Genomic DNA, 18492 nt, shown 5'->3' on the forward strand with positions numbered 1-18492 from the left:
TTTCACAATTTGAACGTATCTACAATATAATCCAAAATTTCTTTTACGAATAAAAATAATAAAAATAAGAGATCATAACTTTAAGAGATGAGTAGAAAAGGACAAATTTCTATGTGTAGCAATTTTATAATTAAAAATAACATAGATGAAGGTCAAGCATTCCTAATAAAGCTTATAAAAAAAAAAACTATTCTTCTATAGACTTCTAAATTAATATTCAATTAATTAAAGATTAACTGGTTTATAATTAGAATCTGTTTATGTATCTATATGTAAAAGATGTTAGGTCTTTATTAGTATAGGAAAGTAGAGTAATAAAATTAGTAAGCCTAATTTATGATTTATTCAAATAGAATCATTTCATTGGTATCATAAACTTCCATCTAGTCTGTTAGTATAATTCTTTATAAATATGTATAGTTTACATGTCTATCGTTTTTGTTAATATATAAATTTTGGTATAATCTTTCCATATTTTTATATTTTCTTTTTTTTTAATAATATTTTTTATGTGGGATGATTATTGTTATTTGAGGGTGTCTCTGGTTAAAATGTAGTGATGTCTATCATAAAAACTTTTATAAAAAAATTAAAATTAATTTGTAAGCAGTAATAATTAAAATTTACAAATATTATTAATTTAAAAGGAAGGCAGTGCCGCCCACCAATTAAGCTAGGTTGGATATATGGAAAGAAGTACATCGAACAACATTGTTTTGGGAAAAATAATTACAGAACTCTTCATAATTGATTTTAAGTAACTAAAATTAACAACTATTTATTAAAAATCTTATTCGTGACTTTATTAAAAAATAATAATATCTATACTTAAAATCATTTTCAAAATATAATGTTAGAAAGTAAGTTACTCATTGAAATTTAACAAAATTTCAAATTCAGACGTGAATATTACGTTGCAGCGGATTTCCGCATTAAATTGGTATACTTTTTTCAAAAAAAATATTAAAATAGATAATCGTACTTAAAAACATTTAAGTTTTTTTTTAGTTTATGGGAAAGTTGTATATAATTTTGAAATATGTTTCTCTATGCGTCAAGTTCTCAAAGATTTTAAAAAATGATTTTATTAAATAAGAATAGTTTTATCAATGACAAATTAAAAATATTTATTACATTTTGAAGGTTTCTATGTTTGGACTTGCTAACATGTGTAGTCGGAGCATAAGATAAAGAAAATGAATTAATATTTATAAAACCCTTAACTACTTTTGTTTTATCAGCAAGAAATTCTTAACTACTTATGTTTATCCATATTGAGTTAAGAGATAAAATATAATAAGTAAGAAAATGGTGATACTCACATAATATTTCATATAATCCTTTTTTTTCTAATTTTCTTTATCATATCTTATACTTCTCTTTACTCTTTTTATTTTTATTTTCTTTGATTGTTGTGAATTTTATTTTAGTCATAACATTATTATAATAAATTGTATGGGAGGAAATATTGTTTCGATCTCAAGTCTAAAATTTTCGTTTTACAATGTTTGATCTCAAGTTTAACATCGTTATGAGTATTTTAGTGGATTAGGAAAGAAAAATGTATTTAATCTGTTTTTAACCTCGATTTCTAAATGATTATATATTGATACTATTACTACAAGAAAATCATGAAATAAAAACTAATTTTTAGTGACAAAAAATACAGTTGTTATAGTGACTAAATTAAAGACCATTTTAGAGATTAAAATTTTTTTGGTTTCTAAATTAGTTTATATTATTGTTAGATGATTTCTAAATAATTAGTAGTTAAAATATTGATTGCTAATTAGATACTAATTTAGAAACCATTTAATAATAATAGAAACTAATTTAAAAACCATTTTTTTAATTTCTAAAATAGTCTCTAATTTAATTATTATAGCAACTAATATTTTTCTTGTACAATTTTATATTTTTCTTGTACAGTACTTTCCAATGAAGTTTGTGTGTAGTATAGAGGAAGAAGAGATGAAAGAAGTTTGTTTTTTTTTTTTGTGTTAGGTTGTGTCCTTAACAGCTTTTGGTGTATTATTATAGGGTAGAAGTAAAGGGTGGTAGAAACAGAAAGTGGGTAGCATGGGGACCTAATAATCTTAGTAATGAGAGATGCAAAGGGTTGTTCCTAAATGAGGAGCATCACCTCTTATGGAAACAGTTCATAGTACACATACTACTATTACTTTACTATATAGTATAGTGTAGGGTCTTTTGCACTCACTTTATTTCATGAGGACGACATCACCAATTCATCATTAATAAATCTTCATTCTTTCATTTTATACGTATTGCATAAGATATTACTAGAAGTTTCGTGATTTTGTATAAGTAGTGTTTGGTAGGAAGCTAATATCAATCGGATTGGACTAACTAGACCTTTATAATCTCTATTTAAATATATTATTGTACTTGTAATTGGTGTGCAACAGAACATACTGAAAATTTAATAGTTGTTCGTGTCGATGTAGGTTGTAGTTGGCGACCGACCGAACCACGTTAAATCTTGTGTTGTTTATTTTTTTTGCAGTTGATTCGTGATTGTGTGTTGCTTCCGCGTGTGTTTTTTCTATCAGATAGAACGTTGAAATCGAGAGAAAAAAATACTTAAATAAATTATTTTTTAAAAATAAACCTGTGATAAAAGTTTCGAATTTTAAAATAAATAAAATAAAATATTAGTTAATTATAATTGTTTGGTATGTCTAATATAGTCGCGAAATCATTCAAAATCAAAGTTAAAGGTTAACAATTTATATATATTTTTCCTCCGTCAATCTTTAATTTTTTTATGTTTTTATTATTAATATTATTAAATCGTTTTTATTATTTTTAAAATATTATTGACGCAGTAATAAAACAAGTGTTGTAAAAACGGATGACGTTTAAGGTTTTTAAACAATGCATTAATCTTAAGAACAAATTTTACGACATGACTACTATAATTTCATGGATATTTATTATTTAACTTGTTTTCTATTTTTTCTACAAAATTTTAAATTTGTAGACACTTTTGATATTAAATTTTTTCCCATGCATTTTGTGATTATATTTTTTAATCCGACTCGTCTTATCTCCATATTTACAACAAAATGTCGTTGTTTTGTTGTAACATTAATCACAAAACCATGTTCTTTTAAAAGTCAACACTTTCTTGCATATGAAAAATATATTAATGATGAAATGCGTAAAATTAAAACTAACGTACAAGAAAAAAAAAAGGAAAGTGATAAGATTCTTAAAGAAAAAAAAAATTAAGTGATAAAATGTATGATTAACTTAATAAAGTGAAACATAATTTATAAGATGATCTTAAAAGGTGTACTCCCATAAAAAAAATGGTGTCTTTTGCGTGCATATATATATTTGAGTGGGTTTTTTTTTTTACATTTCTATTTTACTAAACAATTAATAATCTCTATTTCTCTCTCTCTCATTTATTGTATATTTATTGTATATGTACTATACCAAATAAAGTGTAGGAAACCATGCATACATACCATCTAGAAGTAGTATTTATAAATTAAAAAATATATATTAGAAATTAAACTACCTTATTTATAAATTAAAAAATATATATTAGAAATTAAACTACCTTAACCAAATAGCATTAAAATTTATACTCATTTATATATTATAAAGTATTTTTATACTACAAGAAAATCATGAAATAAAAACTAATTTAGAAACTAAAAATAATTAGTTGGTATAATGACTAATTTACAGACCATTTTAAAAACTAAAAAAAATAGTTTATAAATTAATTTTTATTATTATTAAATAGTTTCTAAATTGATATATAGTTAGTTACCGAGGTTTTAACTACCAATTATTTAAATTTTAAATAAATTTGGTAACAAGAACCTCTATTGCTAGATAGATACTAATTTAAAAACTGTTTAACAATAATAGAAACTAATTTAGAAACCAACATTTTTTTAGTCTCTAAAATTGTCTCTAATTTAGTAACTATAACAACTAATTATTTTTTTGTCTTGATTTTTATTTCATTATTTTCTTGTAGTGTTATTTTTTATTGATATGAGATTTCTAATACACTCTCATATAAAAAATTATTAACTATAAAATAGATAATTTGATAATGATTCGATGGTGAATAACGTGCACTACTAAAAAATCATGAAATAAAAAACTAAATTTAGAAAAAAAAAATTATTAGTCGCTACATTGACTAAATTAAATAATATTTTTTGTTGACATATGAGTTTTGGTATAATCTCCCGTATTTTTGTATTTTCTTAATTTTTTCTTTTTTTTAATAATACTTTTTTCATGTGATGACAAATGATTATTGTTACTTGAGGTGTCAGCCTAAGTTGCATAGTGATGTCTAACATGAAAACTTTTATTTAAAAATTAAGAAATTATTAATATCTGAAGAAATTTTTAAATCTATAAACTAATTTCTAAATTAATATCTAATTAACTATTAAAATTTATCTAATACCAAATGTAAAATATAAAATAGTTAGTAGTTAAGACATTGATAGTTAATTAGATAACAATTTAAAAATTACTTTATAATTTTATAAATTAAATTAGATACATATATAAGATTAATTAATTTTGGTCTCTAAAGTATTAAATTTTGAAATTGTGATCGGGTAGCATGGTTGGATAAGATAGGGTAATATTGATAAAAAAGTAGGGGCAGAGTGTAGGGTAAAGATGGTGGTGTTGGGTGGGGGACCTCCCCTATTTAACACCAACAGGATTCATCATTGTTCATGACGTTACTTAGGAAAACAATACAAAGGACCTTCCAATTCCCAAGGTTAATACGTTCACTTTTTTTCCTCTTTCACGCAACTTCATCACACCATTATTCACATATACATTTTTTAAACACTACTCCTACATCAAACATTCCAAATAATATCATTCTCTAAATACACCATATATCATTTTGCATACTAAAACCATCAATAACAGCTTATAAAATAAAAATATTTCAAAATGAAAATATACACATTTAAATATCTTAATTATCTCATTAACTTACCCGTATGGGTAGACCGTGCATGCCGGCCTGCAACCCACTGAAAAAAAAGTGGAGCGGATTGCTTATTTTAATTACTGACTCGTTTAGGCTCGTCCCACACAACCCACAATTCGCGTATGACAAGTGCGGGGCGGGTTGACCCGCATTTCCTTCATGTAGTCTTATTTTTTCTACATCTTCATATTTCCTTCATGTAGTCTCATATTTCACATTCCAAAATTTTTAAAAACATCATACTATGCACTTCTCATGAAAATAATATTATAAGACCATTTATTTAATGCATCTAAATAAATAAATAAAAATCCAAATTTTTATTTAAAAAATTATTTTTTTAAAAAAATAGTTTTCATGAGGGTTTGTCCGCAGACCAACCATTATGCAGAGTGGACTAAAAAAATAGCTTACAGATTCAATGCGGGCCAACTTGACCTGCTTTAATGTGGAACGAGTCTATGCGAACGGGTCACCCCGCATAACCACCCCTACCCCCATTTTTTTTTGTTGACTTACTAAGTATAATCATAAAATATAAAATATATACAAAATAAAAGTATTTAAAACATTTTCAAATACGGAGACTCATCATTAACCTCTGACTTTTTGCTGATGCAACAAGTACAATAATATAATACCTAACAAATAATTTAGAAAATAAAAGTATCTCAATAAAAATATACACATTTTTAAGTAAAATGTTTATAACCATCCAACTTTATTTCCTGAACTCGTGACATTTTTTACTCCTGTATCAAACATAATTATCACAGTAAATCATGCCAAAATACAAGAAAGGGAAACATTGAGAAAATATTAATATGCATTTTATACAAGTACTCACAATTAAAATTGTATCAACAATTCAATAAAACTGTCAAACCCAAATTCCAAAATTTTAATCTACGAGTATATCTAAATTAAAAATATATATAGAATAAAAAAATAATGAGTAAATTCAAAAAATTGCAAAACTTTGATCTATAAGAAATTGCAAAATCATAAATTAGACTAAGTTCAGTATATTAATATTTATACACCTACAAATGTATTGTTAGTGCGCAAAAGCATTTTTTAATTTTTTTTTGTCACTATTTGATGTCTTTAAATAAATGGTTAGATCGATTCCAACATATCAATTATTTAGTTTTGATTAAATGTATAAATGGTAAAGTATAAAATTAAGAAAGTGTTTCGTCTAATAGATATAAATCTTCTTGAAGCATCAAATGATTAGGGATATAAGTGTTTTTATTTGATAATCAAATAAAAATAACACATGCATTCTTTTTGTTAATTCTGACAAGCGAAAACTTCAATCATATGATGCAAACACAATTTGTAAGTTTCATGAAATATTTTTCATGCACATTTTATGTTTGTAGGAAGTGTCTGTATCTTACATTAAACAAAAAATTCGAGAGTACACATCTAAATCAAAGATCTTTTAAAATACACTAAAGTTGTTCCACACCATTAGTCATCCTAAATGTTCTTTACCAACTTTGTAGAGATTATTTGTCTGATACAGTATCATGCTTTAATAATAATTTTTTTTTTAAAAAAACACTTTCACTAAGGCCTAATTAACCCTACCAACTTCCAGACATGTTACTTGAAGAGGAGAACTACATTTAAAGATGTACATCTTGTATTTATGTTTCTCTAAACTTGTATATAGGCAAGCATAAGATTTTTTTTTAAAAAAAAAAACGTCATAATGACTACAAAATAGGTTTAATGGTTTCTTTCTTTTTAAGCTCCTTATATAAAATATGTATTCTGAAGAAAGAAGGTTGACACAAGGACAAAAGTCTTGCCATAAGAACATGCATATGATCTAAAGCTTTAAAGGTCTGTAGTTGTGAGAAAAAGATATTGTCTATATTCATTAGCAATATATACGGGTGCTTAAGTTTTGTATACATCAAACACTACTCTTCTTTTCGGTGAATAAATTTGTGATCTTTTAGATCACATTATTTGTAAACTTTGTTGGTTTTATCCAGGAGTGACTATGTTTCAAGTAATAGTTGTGTTTAACTACAAGTGACTATAGTCAAAGTAATATCAATCATAGACATAAATTATTGCAGTTCAAATAATAATCAATATTAACCAATAATAGTTGCAGTTCAAATGATACTAGTCTTAATTATAAGTAGTTTCGTTTCAAACACCACTTTGTGTTTAGCCATGGGTGATTGAAGTACAAACAAGTACCTCATTTTAGTTAAAAATGGTCTATGTCAAATAAATTCATTTGTATGACTGAACTATCATTTCTCTTGTTTTGACCAGTTTTCACTTGCACAATTAAGAAACAAGTTAAGTAAATATATTTATAGTAATCATAGGTTATAAAATTTCACTTTTCTTATTGATCTTGTGTTTTGCTTAAGATTGCAAAATCAAATAAAATATAATCTACACTAAATAAAATAAAATAATTTTTTTAACAAGGATTCAATTAAAAATATTTAAATCTATGAGAAGCTTCAAAATTAGTTAATAGAAAGCCAAGAAAAATTTTACAAAATAAAAATTACTTTATCCTAACTGATAGCAAAATAAAATGACAAAGACTCCATTAAAAAATAAAAATTTCAACACTTAATAAAATATTTTTTTATATAGAAGTCAATTTTTTTTTTCAAATACTTAAAATTTAAGTAAGTTTTTTAATATATATCAACATCATTATTGATATAAAAATGATTATTTTGTTGATTAAATATTATATTATTTATAATAATTGTTGGAGATCCCACATCGACTAGAGATAAGGACATTTCATAATATATAAATGGGTGCAAACCTCACCCCATTGAGCCGGTTTTATGGGGTTGAGTTAGGCTTAAAGTTCACTTTTGTAACATGGTATCAGAGCATGTTTTCGAGCCTATCCTAGCGAGTATTTGTTGGGCCTATCGTGCCACCCGCTATCGGTCCGCTATCGGACCACCCAAAATATATAGTCCCACGCACGAGTTGGTAGTCTCGGCGTGAGGGGTGTGTGTTGAGATTAGAGCCTTTCAAATGTATATAAGTGGGTGCAAACCTCAACCTTATGAGCCGGTTTTATGGGGTTGAGTTAGGCTTAAAGTCCACTTCGTAACAATAATTTAGTAAATTAAACTATTTGTGTAAATGCACACGTTACCTATTAAATTAAAAGAAAAAATTATGAATTTTCTGAACACGGGGAGATGTTATCTCATTCCAGGGACTTACTTTATTAGATCACCTGTAATGTTTGCAAGGCAATTTTGGTTTTAACCATCAAGCTTTGTTGATGTATACGAGTTATTGAGCTTGGTACGAAGCTATCTAAATTTTTAACTAAATTAATTTAATCCTTTTTACTAAAACAATTCATTTAAAAACACTTATTTATTTTATGAATACAAGTAAAAAAAAATACAAAATTGCTTTGCTTTACTTTACTTTATAAATTTATTGCTTTGCTCTCTCTCTCTCCCATTCATGGAGGAACAAATGAAGAAGACGAACATGATCTGGTCATTTAAGTGAGCTTACCTGTCTAAGGAGCGATGGTTCTTTAAATTTAAGGTTCAAACCCTTCTTTCTCCTAATAATATGAACAAATTCGAAGAAAAAATTTTCGATCACGAAAATTATTAAATAAAAACTAATTTTTATATATAAAAAATAATTAATTATTATAATGATTAATTTAGAAATTAAAATTATTAAATAAAAATCATTTTTTATATATAAAAAATAATTAATTGCTATAATGATTAATTTAGAAATTATTTTAGAGACTAAAAGAATTTTGGTTTCTAAATTAATTTCTATTATTGTTAAATTGGTAGAAAAAATCTTGATTACTAACTGGACATCAATTTAAAAATAATTTAATAATAATAAAAACTAATTTAAAAATCAATTTTTTTTAATCTATAAAATAGTATATAATTTAGTTATTATAATAACTAATTATTTTTTTTTAAAATTAATTTTTATTTCATAATTTTTTGTGTGAATTAATTAAATTTTTTATCCTTAATTTCTTTAACGTTTTAAGGAAAAAAAAATGGTTCTAAATCTTCAATAATATTAAACTCTTAATTATGTAGTATTTTTATTTATTTATTATCTTGCTTATGATTTGATTATGGTGGGTGACAAATATTTATCGCCTTTTACCTGTGTAGTAAGAAAATTTACGATTGATAATTGCTAGAAAAAATCACTGGTTATCTTGTTGATTTAATGAAAACTACATATTTATATTGAATAGAAAATATTTTTGCATTTAAAATATTAAATATAAAAACCTTCATCTATTACTTTGTCCCTAATTCATAAAAAGCAATGCGACCAAAGGCTGAAGTCAAGTTTCAATTCTCACTGTCTTGTTCTGTTCCGAACAAAAAACAAGACATCTAAATATCAAAAGCACTATTCTCGTTGGCCCTGGTTACCCACACAATTTTTGCGGATCTAAGAAGAACTCGTGTGTTCATTTTCATGGGATTTTTTCATATCAAAGAAGCCATTAAGATAGATAGAGACGTCACCGTCGCCATAGTATAATTTACATGCTCCAACTCACACAATCATTTACATTGTACGTTGCTATAATACAAAATACTACGATTTCTTTTAAATCTTAGATCACGTACCTTTTTTCAGACAAATCACACTTCCCCATTCACAGATTCACCCTTCTCCCTTTTTTTAAACGTTAATATACTTGAACACTTTATTCACTATCAGTGAAAGTTAATGAAAAAGCCATAAACTTTAACGAGTTTCATGTGTTTAGCAATAAACCCTTTTGATCCAAACAAAACTTTCAGAAGGTGTAGTAGAAGAAGATATTACATTGCAGTAGTATTTAACAAAGGGAGTAAACAAAGATAGCTCCTTCCAAATAATAAAGAACAAAGCATTGATGGAGAGAAACAGACAAAGTCAAATAATCATAGAAAGAGGCAGTGTTAGGAGATTGACAGAGAAAGAGTGAACGGTAAAGAGAAAGGTGTCTTTGTCACCTCATTTCAAATGGATCTCCTTGCCTTGCATTACTCTCACAACACAAGAACACACACTGAAAGCGACCCTTTCCCACGTCAATTAAGACCATGATATGGCATAATTTGCAATAGCTGAATAAGATCCCACTACAGCTACCACCAGACAGTGTAGTTAAGTTAAGAGAGAGAAAACAAACAAGGAGAGAGAGAGAAAGCTGGACCTCCCTGCTTGGTACGTAGATAGAGACTATGGTACAGTGTTGCAGGTTGTAGCAGAACCGCTGCCAGATAGTTTTAACTTTATTCCATTAATTTATTCACTTCACATCACTCTATTAATATCAGTGTTATCGCCACTACTAATTCTACCCAGCAATGTAATAAAGAGAGAGAGAGGTCTATTTGCCAGGGTGATGTGACGTGATTGCACAAAGCACTGCTTCTTCTGCAACTCACCCTTCAAAACCAGAAAAAAGCATGTCATCCCATCACATCGTTTGAATGAGTTCTATTCTGAATATCTCAAAGCCTTCTCTCCCGTGGTGCTAGCATTAGAAGCTGTTATGGCATTTTGGATTGGACTCCTTCTGGTTCTTCTCCTTTGTTTGGATTCGGTGAATTCTCAAGACGGTGAGGCCTTCTCTCTAACCGAACACTGTTGTTTTCTTTTGTTCCTCTGGTTTACAAGCTCAATGTGGATGTTTGAATTGAAGGAGCAACGTTGTGGGAGATGAAGAAGTCGTTGAGGGATGTGGATAACGTTCTGTTTGACTGGACTGACACACCTTCTTCAGATTATTGTCTCTGGAGAGGGGTTACGTGTGATAATGTCACTTACAATGTGGTTGCACTGTAAGTACCACTCTTAGTGTTCTTGAGTAGTATATGCGATTCAATAAGGATATTCTTTTCATTTTCTCTTTTTTTTTTCAGGAATCTTTCAGGATTGAATCTTGAGGGCGAAATTTCACCTGCATTAGGGAGGCTTAGCAGCTTGGTCTCTATGTATTACTACTTCACATTTTAACTCTATTTGGACTCTTGGTTTCATTGACATTTCTCATACTCGAGGCTATGTAAACCAATGCCTTTTTCTATGTATGTGTTGTTTAAACAGCGATCTCAAGGAAAACCGTTTATCTGGCCAGATACCTGATGAACTTGGCGACTGTTCCTCTCTGAAAAACGTGTATGTTTTATACCCGAAGAACTGAATTCTATTGATAGTTTTGACTGCCGAGTGAAAATGTCATAAAGGGGGAACTTTTTCCTTTTACTGTGTTGTCAGAGACTTGTCTTTCAATGAGATTCGGGGAGATATACCGTTTTCAATTTCAAAGATGAAACAACTGGAAAATCTGTAAGTTCTTCTGAGGGTTTCCCTTTCATTGATGTATTTATTTGCCTAGGCTATGATATGGTTATGACAAGTATTTTCGCCCTTCTTTTTAATCTGCTCTCAGAATCTTGAAAAATAATCAGCTAATTGGACCAATTCCTTCAACTCTCTCTCAGGTTCCTAACTTGAAGATTCTGTAAGTTAGTTTTCCATTTTCTCTTTTTCGTCTAAAGGATGACTTTAGTATTTATTGATTTTTGAAAATTGGTTCTCTTCCAGAGACCTCGCACAGAATAATCTCAGTGGGGAGATACCAAGACTTATATACTGGAATGAAGTTTTGCAATATCTGTGAGTATATTGTATATTCAATGAAATCCATCATTTAATTGACTTATGCGATGAAATCTGTGATGTGTTCTTGGTGTCAATCTTTGTGTGTTCCCTTTTCCTATGACAGTGGCTTGCGAGGTAACAATTTGATGGGTTCACTTTCTCCAGACATATGCCAGTTAACTGGGCTGTGGTATTTGTAAGTTACTACACTGACTCTCTTTTTATTTCATGTCTTGAAAGTATATATTTACTTGGTTTGGTAGCGAAGTAATTATCTTCATCCTTCCATTTTGCAGTGACGTGAGAAACAATAGCTTGACAGGCAGTATTCCCGAAAACATAGGCAATTGTACTGCTTTCCAGGTCTTGTATGTATATCTAACTGTATCTGTATCACAGACTTTGTCTCACCATGTTTTCTCTTTTCTTATTAATATGTTCTATTAATGTCAGGGATTTATCCTACAACAAGCTATCTGGAGAGATACCATTCAATATTGGTTTCCTGCAAGTAGCAACTCTGTATGTATTGTGTTATCTGTCAGAAGTTTTTAAAAAGAATGATGCGGTCTTCCACTTTACTTATTTAAGAAACTCCTAAAAACTTATTTGAATTTGGTAGGTCATTGCAAGGCAATAAGCTCTCAGGTCATATCCCATCTGTTATTGGTCTGATGCAAGCCCTTGCTGTCTTGTAAGCATTGGATTGACAACCTTTATGAAGGTCTTTGTTGACTTGAAATTTTTGCTCTTTACTAATATCTCTTTCAATATTCCTATAGAGATTTGAGTTGTAACTTGCTAAGTGGGCCAATCCCTCATATATTGGGAAATTTGACCTACACAGAAAAATTGTAAGTGTATGTTAGTAATTTGAAATTTAAATCTTCAGTTTGATTTTGCACAAAAGCGCGTGCATCAAAAAATCAGAAAATATTTAGGCTCATTGGATAAAATTTATGGTAACGTTTGAAGGTATTTGCATGGAAACAAGCTGACTGGTCTCATCCCCCCAGAGCTCGGAAATATGACAAAGCTTCACTATTTGTAAGATGCTTTAGTCATTAGTTTACAAGAGGTGCAACTTGGGTTAAATTCGTCCTATAATGATTCACCTTTCTGTGCAGGGAATTGAATGATAACCATTTAAGTGGACATATCCCGCCTGAGCTTGGAAAGCTTACTGATCTGTTTGACTTGTGAGTGTTGTTATATGAAGTATAGATTTTGTTGATTGTTGAGTAACTTTATCACTAACACATTGTTCTTGCAGAAATGTTGCCAATAACAACCTAGAGGGTCCAATTCCTAGTAATCTTAGCTCATGTAAAAACCTGAACAGCCTGTAAGCAGTAATCCTTGTATATACTATGTAAGAAGGATTTTTTTGTTACATTTAGGTGATGGACTTTTGATTGTTATGTATCAGCAATGTGCATGGGAATAAGCTGAGTGGAACAATTCCCTCATCTTTACAAAGCTTGGAGAGTATGACCTATCTGTAAGTTTTACCTTGACTTTATTTATCGGCCAAATTTGTTTGATCTTGTCATAATTAGTTCTACTGTGATTAGTTCTCTTGGCCCTAAGGTAGTACGCATGAAATTCTTAACAGTTCAAAGTTAAACGTATTACTTCTTTTCTTAACTAGTTCTGATTCCTTCAAGACATTGTGATGGCTATCCTTAGGAATCTTTCTTCAAACAATCTTCAAGGGTCAATTCCAATTGAACTTTCACGGATCGGAAATTTGGATACACTGTAAGTATGATTAGTTTAATATGTCTCCATATATCTATCTCCCTGATTTCATTCTAATAGATATTTCCTTCCAGGGATATATCAAAGAATAATATAGTTGGTTCCATTCCTTCTTCCATTGGTGATTTGGAACATCTTCTGAAGTTGTGAGTGTTTCAGCTAGTTATTTTTGAAATCTTGAATTTTATTATTTACTGACTGCGAGTAATAATTTTGCTAGGAACCTGAGCAGAAATCATTTAACAGGCTTTATTCCGGCAGAATTTGGTAATCTGAGAAGTGTCATGGATATGTAAGTCAGTCAACTTTCAGATGAAAATATAACAGAAGTCTTTTTTTTTTTTTTTTTTTACTGACTATTATTCCTACTGAATAATATCCCTGAGATTGTGTAACTGATCAAATAACGTTTGTATATTCATGTTGCCGTTCTCCTTAGTAGATAAGATTGTGTTAGTTTTGTGCTGACTATTTTCACGATTCTGTACTTCAGTGATCTTTCAAATAATCAACTCTCTGGCTTGATCCCTGAAGAACTTAGTCAGCTTCAGAACATGATATATTTGTAAGCTCCTTTTTTTCCTTATTCAGTGTTTGTTTTATATTTCTTAAGTGTTTGTTAATATAAGTTGATGATATTTTATAGACTTGGCAAATCTCTTTTGCCAGTGAACCACTTTCCTTGAATTCTACTGATTTTTTGAATGGTTGAAATACATAAAAATTTGCAATATATGCTATCTTTTTTGGACGAATTCCTCAAGAACTATGCTTAGAAATCTATATTCATTAGATTTGATTGAGTGTTGAGCTCAGCTTCTTTAATGGCTTGAATAGACTCAGCTAATTTGTTCGATCTTGTGTTTATTTTGTAAATTTTCATTGGCAAATCACGATCGACAGATAATTTTGCTGCGGTTCTTACATGTTTTAATCAAATCTCTTGGTTTGAAATTCTATAGGAGACTAGAAAAGAACAAATTATCCGGGGATGTGTCTTCGCTTGTAAATTGCCTTAGTCTTTCTTTGATGTAAGTTCAGTTTCTTCTGATTTTATTTTGGAACAATTTGGCATTATAATTCTCTGGAAATATCATATAACTTTTACCTAACAAATTGGTTATTGATTGACTAAATTATTTGTAGTAATGTATCTTACAACAATTTAGTTGGTGTTATTCCCACAAGCAACAATTTTTCCAGGTTTTCCCCTGATAGGTTAGGTCATTTCCTGCTGAACCTTTTGTCTCTTTTGCTTCTATTTTTCAACTCAATGTAGCTTTCCATCAGCATGTTCTTTTGGATTCGTGGATTAATTGATGTCACATTTTTTATTTGCAGTTTCATTGGAAACCCTGGTCTTATGTGGCTATTGGCTAGATTCATCTTGTCGAGGGTATCACCCTACCGAGCGAGGTCAGCTGAACTTCCTAGCAGGAATACCATGTTACTCCCCCCCATTTTTGTTGTATGGTTTTTAGAAGAATTCAAAAATCTCTAGTTCCTCAAAAGATTTTCCCGTGTTATTTTTGGTTGTTATGCTTGTGAGAATAGGTTGGGTAAGATAAGGGATTGTTAATGTTCTAAGATGGAAGAATATGTCCCCTTCCAATGTTTTGCTGTATGGTTCTATAAGCACCAAAAAATCTCTAGTTCCTCCCTCAAAAGATCTTTCCATCTATGTTTTGTTTGTATCGTTTTGTGCTTGAGGTTGTCTAGGTTGCTACTTTTGTCTGATACAATTTCTTTATTAGATTCCTGATATGTGGATATTGTTTTTGTTATGACTGGTGTGATCTGGACCCTTGATTACTTCAAAAGATAGTCTGTAGACAAAAGTTTATCTTGTTCCAAGTTATTTTTAGTTGTAGATTTTTTTCGTAATTGTTTTTCTTATGTAATTTTTCCTCCATTAATTGAAAGGAATGTACAAATTTCTTCTTATAAAATGAAAAAAATGCCCCTTTTAGAAGTCAAGTCCTCCAAAAACTTGACTTCTAAAGCATTTTTTAAAAATATATCCTCTGAGAAATAGGGTCTTACCCGAGTTTAGTGTTGCCAAAATCAGAAGCACTTGCACAAATAATATGGGAGTGATGACATTTTATTTTGAAAAAAGGGGTGGATCACAATTATACCATGTTGAACTTGTTAAAATAGAAGCATTTGAAGAATAAAACAGTTTCACATGTTTGTTTATATTTTCCACAATGATAGTGTAATTCATTCAAAATGATTTGGTGAGGCTATTACAGTAGGTGCTTTGTTCTTCCTATGACATCATTCCTTCTAGAACTAAGTAATGGTTTGTATGTGCATAATGAGCTAACATGCTTTTTGATCATGCAGTTAACTTGTCTAAGGCAGCTATCCTAGGAATTGCTCTAGGTACCCTTGTGATTCTGTTCATGGTACTCTTTGCAGCTTGCAGACCACACAATCCAGCCCCTTTCCCTGACGGATCTTTTGACAAACCAGGTACTTTATCTTAACTGTGCTTATAGAAAATGAAGATGATAATCTACTGATTTCTCCTTCTTGGCAGTTAATTACTCACCTCCCAAACTAGTGATTCTTCACATGAATATGGCACTTCATGTATATGATGATATAATGAGGATCACTGAAAACCTAAGTGAGAAGTATATAATTGGGTATGGTGCATCAAGTACAGTTTACAAATGTATTCTCAAGAATTGCAATCCAGTGGCTATCAAGAAGCTATATTCCCACTACCCCCAATGCTTGAAAGAGTTTGAGACTGAGCTTGAGACAGTTGGCAGCATTAGGCACAGGAATCTGGTCAGTCTCCAAGGCTACTCTTTGTCTCCATTTGGAAACCTCCTCATTTATGATTACATGGAAAATGGCAGTCTGTGGGATCTTCTACATGGTAAGTTGAAACTTTTGCTTGAAAGATGTTGGTAATGTTGCATGCTTTTCTGTACAAATTTTCAATCTAAGCAACGATTTTATTTATGCACATTTTTTCAGGACCTTCCAAGAGGAAAAGGCTTGATTGGGATGTTCGTCTTAAAATAGCTCTTGGATCAGCCCAAGGGCTAGCTTATCTACACCATGATTGCTGTCCACGTATCATTCACAGGGATGTGAAATCATCTAATATATTACTAGATAAAGACTTTGAGCCCCATCTCACCGATTTTGGCATTGCAAAGAGTCTATGCCCCTCTAAATCCCACACTTCAACTTACATAATGGGCACAATTGGCTACATAGACCCTGAGTATGCTAGAACTTCTCGACTCACTGAGAAATCTGATGTGTATAGCTACGGTATTGTATTACTTGAGCTGCTAACTGGGAGGAAAGCTGTGGAAAACGAATCAAACCTTCATCATCTGGTAACTCTTCTATTCATTTTAAACAATTCTTGTCTGTTATCTATTTTGCCCCCATCATGACCTTTGAGATAGTTAAACACCAAAAAAATCTAGTTATATTTTTTATATTTGACGTAAAGCCATAATTTTGTATGGTCCTACACAACTGAACACGATCTTACCTTAACAGACATGATACATATTCTAGCATTAATCAACTGAGTAGTGTTACCCTTTGGTGTGTTACCTTGATAATTTATGGCATACACTAGCTCATTTGCTGACATAATTTTCATATTCCAACATCTAATTCCCTTTATTTGCTTAGATTTTGTCCAAGACAGCTAGTGATGCTGTAATGGAAACCGTTGATCCAGATATTAGTGCCACATGCAAGGAAATGATAGCAGTAAAAAAAGTTTTTCAGCTTGCTCTTTTGTGCACCAAGAAGCAACCAGTGGATAGACCCACAATGCACGAGGTGACGCGTGTGCTTGGAAGTTTAGTGCCACCAAAAGAATCAGTCCCAACAATGCAAGTACTCATACCTCCTTCACGGCCATCTGCTAAAACGCAATCCTACAAGGACGAATATGCCAATCTCAAAGCTCCACACTTGGTCAACTGTCCCTCCATCAGCACCTCTGATGCCCAACTCTTCCTCAAATTTGGAGAAGTAATATCTCAAAACAGCGTGTGACCACTTTCAGAATCAATGTATATTTAAGCCACAGAGGAAATATGTCAAATATTTTGTATGCAATATGGTCCTTCTGGATAAACTAGGAAAAAATCACTCTAGTAATCTTTTGGTTTAATGCCTAACATTTATCTACACTGCACTAACTACTACCTTCATTCAAAGGTCATTTAAATGATAATACTATTATGTTAATAATGAAAAACATACAATGGCTCACATTTCAATTAGCTCAAATAAGTTTCCCCCGTTGTGTAATCTTAAAGGATTAATGATTCTAAGATTAAAGGATGTTATGTTACTACTCTCTTATTTAAATGTAGATGTCAATGTTATTGATTTTTCTTTGGAAAGCGATGATGCAACTAAATGTTTTATTAAGGCTTGAGGATTTGGTGGTATCTTTCTATTACTATTTTTAAAAGGAAATAACAAAAAAGAAAACAAATTCATTTCTTTTCAAGTTAAAGTTAGTTTTGTAAGTGTTATACTTTGTTACTTTAAAAAAAAATATGATTTATTAACTATAAGTTATAATATTTTTTCCTAATACATGCCAAAGGGAAAGGGAACACCAAATTATATTCTTTTATCGTTTGATTAATGGACAATTTGTCAAATACTCAAGGATGTTTCCATGCAAGTTATTCGTCTAACTTTTCTTAAAGGATGGAATGTATTTTTTTTTTCGTAATTTAACTCAATTACGTTTATGTAAACAAAATAAACTTATGTGAATGACAACTTCAACCATAAATTATATTATCAAGAATCATACTAAAGCTTATAAACAATATATACGGACCGATAGTGAATATATATTAATTTAGCGAATAAATTTGGGTAAAAAATTATGAATTGATGCTGAACTTTTATAGTAAATAAAAATTGTATTGAAAACTTATGAATTTTTATTTCAATGATTTTATCTCTTACCGAACTAATAACAAGTGGAGTAAAAGGTTAAAATTAATAAAGGATTGAAGCGT

General features: G+C 29.9%; 1 protein-coding gene across 4 annotated transcripts; it reads left to right on the forward strand.

The window, feature by feature from the left end:
• The first annotated feature begins 10172 nt into the window (after positions 1–10172).
• LOC137820337 (LRR receptor-like serine/threonine-protein kinase ERECTA) lies at positions 10173–17638 on the forward strand. Of its 4 annotated transcripts, none has more exons than XM_068624371.2 (27): positions 10173–10653; positions 10737–10875; positions 10957–11028; positions 11141–11212; positions 11312–11383; positions 11487–11558; positions 11642–11713; positions 11823–11894; positions 11995–12066; positions 12152–12220; positions 12321–12392; positions 12481–12552; positions 12674–12745; positions 12826–12897; positions 12972–13043; positions 13128–13199; positions 13388–13459; positions 13534–13605; positions 13680–13751; positions 13953–14024; positions 14422–14490; positions 14606–14677; positions 14801–14875; positions 15809–15937; positions 16005–16352; positions 16454–16824; positions 17132–17638. In XM_068624371.2, the coding sequence occupies exons 1-24, from the start codon at positions 10587–10589 to the stop codon at positions 15810–15812; spliced, it is 1719 nt and encodes a 572-aa protein (XP_068480472.2). In that variant the 5' UTR covers positions 10173–10586; the 3' UTR covers positions 15813–15937; positions 16005–16352; positions 16454–16824; positions 17132–17638. The 4 variants fall into 4 exon arrangements, with proteins under 4 accessions (XP_068480472.2, XP_090151373.1, XP_090151375.1 ...); XM_090295247.1 differs by having other exon boundaries at positions 10189–10653; positions 13350–13459; XM_090295249.1 differs by having other exon boundaries at positions 10189–10653; positions 11995–12061.
• Positions 17639–18492: the final 854 nt, after the last annotated feature.

This window comes from Phaseolus vulgaris, chromosome 9 (genome assembly GCF_051622355.1).
Source record: "Phaseolus vulgaris cultivar YP4 chromosome 9, ASM5162235v1, whole genome shotgun sequence".
NCBI classification, from domain to species: domain Eukaryota; kingdom Viridiplantae; phylum Streptophyta; class Magnoliopsida; order Fabales; family Fabaceae; genus Phaseolus; species Phaseolus vulgaris.

Coding starts and splice junctions, on each gene's coding strand:
- LOC137820337 (XM_068624371.2), top strand. CDS start 10,587: ATGGCATTTTGGATTGGACTCCTTCTGGTTCTTCTCCTTTGTTTGGAT. Junction 10,654..10,736: donor TTCGGTGAATTCTCAAGACG/GTGAGGCCTTCT, acceptor TTTGAATTGAAG/GAGCAACGTTGTGGGAGATG. Junction 13,200..13,387: donor TTGGAGAGTATGACCTATCT/GTAAGTTTTACC, acceptor GGCTATCCTTAG/GAATCTTTCTTCAAACAATC.